At 44.5% G+C, this 10,232-nt stretch overlaps 1 protein-coding gene across 1 annotated transcript in view; it reads left to right on the top strand.

Annotated features, from left to right (window-relative positions):
* Window positions 1-2,282, top strand: part of meis3 (myeloid ecotropic viral integration site 3) — an 11,623-nt gene extending 9,341 nt beyond the window's left edge. The window contains exons 11-13 of the mRNA XM_030337048.1: window positions 97-155; window positions 454-537; window positions 669-2,282. Coding sequence (XP_030192908.1) covers window positions 97-155; window positions 454-537; window positions 669-868 — 343 coding nt within the window. The 3' untranslated portion in view covers window positions 869-2,282. The remainder of the gene's footprint in view (window positions 1-96; window positions 156-453; window positions 538-668) is intronic.
* The last annotated feature ends 7,950 nt before the right edge of the window (window positions 2,283-10,232 follow it).

The raw sequence follows: 10,232 nt of genomic DNA, 5'->3' as shown, positions 1-10,232 counted from the left end.
CCCTCTCTCTTTCTCCCTCTCCCCCTCTCACCCTATCTCCCTCTGTCCTCCTCTTATGTTCTCTGAATCCCTGTTCTTCCTCTCTTCCTCTGCTAGGTTCATTAATGCCAGGAGGAGAATAGTCCAGCCCATGATCGACCAATCAAATCGCTCAGGTGGGTGTCCCCTCAGTCCTTGCACGACGTCTCCATGTCTACTTCAAGACTCTCACCAATACATTTGTCTTTTACTTAAAAGACCTGCCTATTCTCAGTTTTACCTCATTACCTTTTCCTTAACACTTAAACTACGTTTGTAGACTATATTGACTTGCAAGGCCGTGAGTTTTAATTTAAGTGAATGTATAATCTATTTAAAAAGGCTAAAGCCTTGCTATGCCTGTGGATATACATAGTGTGCGTGCTGCAGGGGTTGTGTGTGTTGCTGACAACATTTGTGTGTTGGGTGTTGCAGGTCAGGGTGGTCCCTACAGCCCAGAAGGAGCAGCTCTTGGGGGCTACGGACTTGACGGACAACACCTGGGTCTCCGTGCAGCAGGTAAAACTGAAACACACCCATGCACACAAACCAACACACACAGACTGACACAGCGACACACACCGAAACACACACACAAGTTTACTATACATCATATAATATATATAATTGGTCTCCGTCTGTCTCGTCAGGTCTCCAGGGCATGGCCTCTCTACCGGGAGAATACCCCGGCTCGCTGCTGGCCCAGCAGGGCTACCCTCCCCACCCCGGCAGTTCCCTGCACCCTTACCCCGGCCCCCACCCCCATCCCGCCATGCTCCTCCACCCGCCTCCACACACACACCCCTCTGAACCACTCCTTGCACAGGGACTGGACATCCACGCACACTAGCCGCTTTAGAACTGCACCGCTGTGTGTGTGTGTGTGTGTGTGTGTGTGTGTGTGTGTGTGTGTGTGTGTGTGTGTGTGTGTGTATCTGTGTAATGATACACTGCCGCATCATATAAAACAGAAAATCTGCATTGCTTTAAAAGTTTACATTCCCCTGAAAGACACCTCAATGTAGCTGATTACACACATACACACATACACACACACACACACACACACACACACACACACACACACACACACACACACACACACACACACACACACACACACACACACACACACACACACACACACACACACACACACACACACACACACACACAGCCTGTAGGTTCAAAGCCATACCTCTCTCCTCCTAGAAGTGCTTCCTTCTCTTCCACCGCCTCCTCTGCATCTTGCGGGGAGGAACCAGATAAGACACACGCTTTAAACTACATTACCCATCAAACCCAGGGGGGAGGAAACCACGAGAGGGTGACATGAACTGACTTGAACTGAAGGGTACTCTTAAAGCGCCGCTGGTGGGCCTGGCTGGATCAGAAGCAACGGTACGTGGCCACAAAACATCATCCCCCCTTAACACTAGTGTCTATCAGAGGGACCTGTGACCTCACCGGTGCATAGATATCATTGGACAGAACCTGAGCGACATCCTCCAATCCTGTGTTGGTCCCACCTCTGGCCTCTGCCTCTAAACTCGGTCTTCCTCCTTGTGTGTTTGCTGTCAAAGAAAACCCTTCAACACACTACTTTATTTAAATGTTTGTTTGTGTTTAGTTGTTATTCTTTTTATTATGTTTTATAATCTATTTTTATATTTATGCGGAAGAGGCGTGAGCTTAATGTCGACTACTAGTGCTCTTCCTCAGCATGAAGCTCCACGCTGCGAATGACCTCTGCTCTGCCTCACTGTCTCACCACTCACCTCCTTAAGATTACTGTATAGGTAATGTTTACCTTGGGATGTCTCTCATACACACACACACACACACACACACACACACACACACACACACACACACACACACACACACACACACACACACACACACACACACACACACACACACACAATGACATGCAGACACATACACTGACATGCAAACACATACACACATACACACACACACTGACATGCAGACACACACACTTCTCTAAAGCATTTTATTGGACATTGTCTGTTTGTCTTGGGATTGTGAGCGGAGCCAAAGCCAAAGGAACCTTAACATTGCGCTCCGTCTCCAGTCCCAGCGGCTTTTTTTGGGGGGGGGGGGGGGGTGTAGGGAAGGGGGATGGGGTGGGGCGTTAGAAACTAGTTGTGAGCAATAATGGCAACTATTGGAATGGTGACTGCTGTCTGCGATGTTATGATGATAATTATAGTAGGCCCTATTAAACTTTTTTTGTACAACTGGCGTCAAGAGACTTTTTCCTTACCTCTTTCCGTGTGCTTGTCCACATCGTTGATGGGAATCAGCCAAATTATGTTGCAATGTCAATGGAGATTGCTCTTGCTATTCTACAATTTATCCTAAATGTCAGTTTGTAATTAATACATTTTTGTAAAAAAAAAAATTAATACTGTAAAAAATATTTTAGTAAAAATAGCTAAACAACCAAATATCCTGTGCAACAAATGGATGGATACTGTGTTATATAATAATATATACTGGTATGTTTATGTTTTATTATTATACATATTATATTGCATACATTATACATTGTTTGTATGATATTGTTTATATTATGTTATTTTTCTATTATTAATTATATATGATAAGTATATTCTGGAATTATCAAAGTACTAGCCTAGTTTATCTTCATTAAAAAAAAGAAACACACACACACACAGATACAAAATGAAGAAAGAAAAAAAAAGATAGGAATGACATTTTATTACTGAAGCCGTATAGAAACCCAACTTTAAGAAAACAAAGCCAGTAGAATGAATGAAGTCTCCCCCGTCTGCTGTGAAGCCCTCCGTTAAACTCTGATGAAAGCTTTATGAGACAAATGGGTTTTACATTCTGCTGGACAAAGCTTTCTTAATCCACGTGCGCAGGCCGAAAAGGAACATGAGAGAGCACAAAGACAAAACAATGAAAATATGCAAGGTTTTATCTATCATGCATGTGCATGTGCATTTGTGTGTTTGTGGATGTGTGCGCATTTTTAAGTGTGTTTTCCTGTGCCTGCTTTTTTGTGCATGCGTGTGTGTGTGTGTGTGTGTGTGTGTGTGTGTGTGTGTGTGTGTGTGTGTGTGTGTGTGTGTGTGTGTGTGTGTGTGTGTGTGTGTATGTGTGTGTGTGTGTGTGTGTGTGTGTGTGTGTGTATGATTGTGTGTGATTGTGTGTGATTGTGTGTGATTGTGCATGTGTGTGTGAGGTGGTGAAGGGTGTGGATGGCCAATGAAGCGGCTGGATCCATTACAGAAATCAATAAGGAAGCAGTTGTTTTCACATGTCATACAGGCAGCCTGTGAGGTCATCTGTTTTTGCACCTCTCGGCCGGTAAGGTCACATTAGCGATCACACACACACACACACACACACACACACACACACACACCACACACACACACACACACACACACACACACACACACACACACACACACACACACACACACACACACACACACACACACACACACACACACACACATCCTTAATGCATTCCACTTCAACTTTCCACACTGTAAGCCTTTTCCTCCTCAGATGTACCAGCCTCAACCATAACCTCCATTCCCCTCTCTGTCCCCCAACCCGTTGGTGGGAGAGAGCAACTCACATGTCCCTCACAAGCGTCTCATCTGCATCTACCCCCCTAAAACACCCCCACACACACACACACACACACACACACACACACACACACACACACACACACACACACACACACACACACACACACACACACACACACACACACACACACACACACACACACACACACTCTCTCTCTTTCTCTAGCGCTACTGCTCCTCTCAATTGTTGGGCCGGAGGAAAGAGGGAGGAGGCAAAGGGGGGAAGAGGAGGAGGAGTCAGAGGCTACAGTTCAGTCAGAGGTCAACAGGAAACGCTTGTTCTCTGCATCACTCGTGTGTTGACCCCAAACACCTCTTTTACTTTTCATTTTGTCCTCGTCTTCCCCTCTTTCCCATCGCTCCCGCACTCTCTCTTTCCTTGTCCATTGTATCCTCTCTCTCTCTCCTCTAACACTGTCCCTTTCTGTGTCCCAGCTCGGGCCGCTGATATCCTGAACTCCAGAGACAATGGGATACAAATCCTTCGAAGGCTAAAGCTGGTCTATTTCTATTGGTCACGTCCTATTCATTGGATTATTATTTTTTATTGTATTGTATTTCTTTTTAAATTCAATTCAATTAAATTAAATTTCATACAATTGTCATTCTTAATTTATTTTTTTATATAAATAACACTGTCCATTTATTTGATTTGATTTGATTGTTATGAAGTTATTTTTGAAACCTGGCCTTTGGTCGCATTAAGAGGAGAAAGACGTTGTGTTAACTACATTTGTCATGGCCCCCGCAGAAAACCATCCCTGTCCGCCTCTCATGTGTCATGGCCTTGTGAGACGCACACGTGCACACACACACACACACACACACACACACACACACACACACACACACACACACACACACACACACACACACAGACACACACACACACACACACACACACACACACACACACACACACACACACACACACACACACACACACACACACAAACACACACACACACAGAGTGTCTCAAAATCAATGGAAACCATGGAACACATTACATCTCATATAAAAATACCAGCCATAGTTACTGATGGAGCTACTAAGAGAAGGGGGGAGGGAGAGAGAGAGAGAGGGATAAAAGGAGGGGAGAAGGAGAAATAAAAAAAGGGAGGGTGAGTTTGATATGTTTATGCGTGGACATCAATCTTTGCAGTGTGTTTGCGTAGATGTGTGTATGTCAAGGGAGGATTGGGTCTTTGTGTCGAAAACAAATGGGTGTTGCTGGGGGTGCGGACATGTATGTTTGCTGCAAACCCTAACACATATAAATGTGTAGAATTTAAATAATTTGACAATAAGCTGGAATTGTTTGATTTAATATTTACATCCTAGGCCATTAAAATGTGATTTATTGTGTCGTATTATCATGACTGATACCAACTGCAATCAACATTGGCCCTTAAACAAACACTGATTCTAATTAAGAACAGTATTTCTATTACAGCTCTTTTTTTTTTTTTCAAACAATATTTTTTGGTCAACCGTGTGTGTGTATGCGTGTGTGTGTGTGTGCATATGTGTGTCTTTGTGTGAGTGCTGCAGGGTATGCGTGTGTGTGTGTGTGTGTATATGTGTCTGCTAGAGGGTGTATCAGTGTGTGTTTGTGTGCGTGTGCGTGTGGGTGTGCGTGTGCGTGTGTGTGTGTGTGTGTGTGTGTGTGTGTGTGTGTGTGTGCGCGTGTGCGTGCTTGCGCGCGTGTGTGTGTGTGTGTGTGTGTGTGTGTGTGCGCGTGTGGGCTTGACGGGTTTGTGTGTGTGTGTGTGGGGGGGGGGGGGGCTATGTTGATCATTAATCATTCAATTACACACCTGTCAGAGTTCAGACAAGTGGGAGGGAGAGGGACAAAAGAGAGGAGAGAGAGGGAGGGCAGAGAGAGAGAGTAAGAAAGACACAAAGTTAGGGGAGGGGGTCAGACCATAACGTGAATAGTTATAGTAGGAGGGAAAGAGTGTGAAAGACAGAGTTTGAGTGTGTGTGTGTGTGTGTGTGTGTGTGTGTGTGTGTGTGTGTGTGTGTGTGTGTGTGTGTGTGTGTGTGTGTGTGTGCACGTGTGTGCACGTGCGTTCGTGCATGCCTGTGTGCATCATACTTGGGCATGTGTGCGTTCGTGCTTGTGTGTGTGCGCAAGGAAAAAAACGAGAGCAGGGGTATAAAGGGGAGAGAGACAGTGAGAGAAAGTTATATGTGGTTGTGTTGGGGTCCAGTTAGGGGGGGGGACGACACCCCATTAACAACCAACTGACAGAGGCAAGCTGTTGGTTTGTCACAGCTGCCGAAGAAACCAGACGTGAAACAAAACGCAACAGAGGGACCTGACGGAAAGACAGGGTGCACAGGCAGGCAAAAGACAGGCAGACAGACAGACAGACAGACAGTGAAGGATAAGGCCTAGCAGTGAGGCAACCCACAGGGGTCTGGACGGCATGGCCATGCAGTCTTTCGTCATACCGTCACACGTTTGCAGTCAGCCTCAATCATCGTGGGAAGAGCTTGCCCTAATAGTTCTCTCAATGCGAAGTGTAAATGTATGGATGCTGGAAAAGCAGTAGTTTCAGTCACGCATTCACACATAATGGAAGTCATGGAGTGCATTGTAGTCAACCTGGTTTATTGAGTGAGGTGTTTGGGATCCTTCTGCAGCGATTTGTTGGCCTTCCCCTTTTGACTGTTCTGTTTGAATACAGAATAATGTTATGAATCGAATGTAGCTACATGTAGTGCATCGTTGGATGCTTTTAGGATACAACTAATTTCGAATTCTATAAAATTCAAGGGGCGCAAAATTGTAAAGATCTACATTTGCAACCACTTATCGCTTTGAATATGGTGCCTTCGATGGATTATAGTTGCGTCACCCTGCTACTGGTTTACAGTGTTTGTGTGTGTGTGTGTGTGTGTGTGTGTGTGTGTGTGTGTGTGTGTGTGTGTGTGTGTGTGTGTGTGTGTGTGTGTGTGTGTGTGTGTGTGTGTGTGGAAGGGGGGGTCGGGGGCTGCCTCCATGTTTAGCAGCAGTACACAGCTCTACTGCCCCAGGCCATGGCCATCTGTGCCCCCCCCCCCCCCCCCCCCACACACACACACACCTTTTTTTTCTCTCTCCCTCTCTCTCTCTTTCTCTCTCTCACGCCACAGCCCCGTCCCCCATATATCACATGGATGGTCGCCATGATGTCTAACACACCCATTTATGCATAATATATCACATGAGTAAAAGGATGGCTTGATTGTGTGGATCTCCAGTGTGTGTGTGTTCCAGTAAACCGTAGTAATTATTCCCTCTTCCTTACCCAGACCCAACAATACTAATGCAGTGTGTGTGCGTGTGTGTGTGTGTGTGTGTGTGTGTGTGTGTGTGTGTGTGTGTGTGTGTGTGTGTGTGTGTGTGTGTGTGTGTGTGTGTGTGTGTGTGTGTGTGTGTGTGGGTGTGTGTGTGTGTGTGTGTGTGTGTGTGTCAGAGACAAGGATTTTGTGTGTGTTTGAAGACCCAGCTGTTTCTGGGTTGACATCCACATGCAGGCAGAATGCCAGATGTCTCATTAGGCAAATTTGATTGGCTTGGTCATTTAGAATTCAGCAACGAGACGGTTTTATATGTAAGGAGTTACGCAGTTTGTGAATGTGCCTCCATGTGTCTCCACATATATGTTCACATTTGAATATTAGGCACCTTGTATAATTGTTAACATGTTTATAATGCCTTTGTATATGGCTTGGTTATGTCTTGCCATTTTTTTTGTTTGTTTATACAGTCGGATTTGTGTGCGTCGTACGATTGAACGGGTATGTGCACGGAAAGAGAGCATGACACCAAATTATGCATATCAATGGGCACCGGCAGACGAGCTGGTTATATAAATGTACAAATACGTATACTCGAGAGATGCAATTTCCCTCAATATTTTCGTAACCAAATTAAACTAAATATTTCACATAAGCCTGCCAAAGGAGAATATGCGCACCTATGCCTGACCTAGCAGAAGCTGTAGGGCAATAGCCTACTGCCCTCTATTGGCCAAAAATAAATCTGCCGCTTCCAGTACACTGAATCTTAAAGAGATCATTTATTAATCGCTGAAAACACAACTGATTACAAACTGCACATTTTTTGGATTTAAAATAAGTATATATAGGCTATACATTTTTAATTTACAATCAATGCAATTTCGATTTTTGCAGGCCATGATCAATAGCATGGTGTTCTTGCAGCATGCGTGCTCTATGTGCGTGTTTGAGAGACTTTGCAGTGGGTGGGTTGCGTGTGAACAGCTAGAATGCTAATTAAAGTGTTGGGCTTTATGTGAAATAGTTAGTGATTGGCTTCGAGGACAAGTGATGAACTGACCCTTCCTCATGATCCAACGTGTAAACAAACACTACTCTTGTGATACACACTCGTTTTTTATTAACACACAAAGACCTTTCACACATTTCCCACACTATCAGATTGGGTTTCAAAATCCCTTCAAACCACTGACAATCAACACTTTAAAAAAGACGGTATCGCGCAACTTTGTTGGCCAATAGGCCTATCTCACGAAAATCGGAAATGACGTCACACCGGGTAAACATTCTTCCGGCGTAGTCATTTTTGTATTGCCGTCAATGCTAAAATGGATCGTTTCTTCGCCACTTCCTTGGTGGGTATTCCCAAATTGCGATTCGAAGATGTGCAGAAGATTGTGGAGACACACTCAGCAACACCACAGCCCAGGCTGACAAAGGGGTACAAGTTTTTTGTGGAGGAGTTTGTACACAATTATCAAGGTAAGTTGTCTAAGGTGTTTTGTTGTCAGTAGGCTACTCAATGGCCGCCTTGCTCATTCATGTTTTGTGATGACAAGCAAACCATATACGATCCATATAAATCGTCAGAAATATTATCTGTGTGTGAAATGTGTGTAAAATGATCATATTTGTTACGTGTAGACTATAATATTATGAATATAATTAGCCATGGTGGCTATGAAGTCTCCGTGTGTAGCGTTAGCATTTTAGCATTAGTTTAGCCAAGGATAGGTTCAGCTAGTTATTTGCTGACCAGTTTTCTTCCGATCAGCGACATATTATTAACAATATGTATATGCTAAGTGTCAAATATAGTTGATGGAAAGGTGGTAGTGAGAGGTAGATGCAACCGCTCGATGAGGAGCCCCACATACTACAGGTTTCTGCTGAGTTAGGGCCCGTTGGCCCAAGTCTGTTAGTTTTGATAGTCTGTCTGGACTAACAACTGCAGTTGCAGTTTTCCTCTTCTTCTGAAGTTCAGATCATTTTCATTGTTCTTTCTTACAAACAGTAGCGTGCTTAAGACTTGGCCCACCTAGCTTGCTGCAATGTTGTGGCTGTACAGAGTAGACCTATGTATTTTTCTTCCTCTTCATTAAGGCACAAGCCGTAAATAAAGGAAATGTGTTGAGTGCATTAAAAGGACAAACATCTGGGCTAGTTCATGTTATAACATTGCTAAAACAACAGATGTAATGGTGGCCCAAGAGTTTTGCACGGAACTGTACATGGCTTTTCTGCGGTTGCAGGCTCCTTGCCAGTTTCCAATGGCCTTATATCAAGGTCCTACCTACTAAGTTCAGTAACTCAATTCTTATGGTGTTCACAGATCACCCTGGAGGCTGTTGGACAACTGGGTCTCTCAGAGCTGTAGCTGTGCTGCGGGCAAAGGCTTCTGTAGCCATATAACCGCTCTGCTGTTCCAGACAGCGCATTATGTGCAGCTGGGCCTTGATGTGGTTCCACCTTCCCTGGCCTGTACCAGTCAACCACAGATGTGGCACGACCTCGAACCCACGTGTGCTGTTGTGTCCTCTGTTCAAATCATACACTTCAGTATTTGTCTAGAGTATATGAGCATTTCCTGTATTGTTGTTCGCCTCAGGGAATCCATCGAGAGGCTGTGAGTGACCTGGTGGTGAAGAAACCCAAGTCGGTGGGGAAGACTGGAGTCAAGTCCACACTCTACAGAGCGTATGCTGGTAAGACATTTGTTTTGCAATTTGCACTCTGTTAAACTTGCTCATTATGAAAAGATGCATATTAGAATACATCTGTTATCACTACAATATAAAAAAAAGTCATATTTTTATTTGACGTTTCGCACTTTGATGTCCCACATCCTAGAGGGAATATCCAGCTTGGAGTTGGTACCATCTCAGCTGTGCTGACCTGGAAGATGTCAGCAATGACCTGTTCTTTAAGGCCAGTTGCTACTCTACAACAGTAGATGAAAAACTCATCAATGACTGGAATCTTCCTTGAAGGGCATGGTGTTGGAATCGCCTCTTGTCCAATCCTCTGTGCTTTGCTCCAATAAAGAATATATTGTGTTGAGGGGCAAAACAGACTCCCAAAACACTTGAAACACTTCTTGAGATGGAAACCGAGAATAATATGTCATGGTCTGATCAGACACACAAAACCTGTTGAGGACAGTTTGTGGACCCATGGACATTTCTTGCAGCCTTGCCTCCAGCTCAGCAATATACTCCAGGGCATCATCCAGTGCACCTACAAAAAAAGAAGACAAATCAGTC

This window comes from Gadus morhua, chromosome 16 (genome assembly GCF_902167405.1).
Source record: "Gadus morhua chromosome 16, gadMor3.0, whole genome shotgun sequence".
Taxonomy (NCBI): Eukaryota; Metazoa; Chordata; class Actinopteri; order Gadiformes; family Gadidae; genus Gadus; species Gadus morhua.
This window is presented reverse-complemented; position numbering and strand designations above follow the sequence as displayed.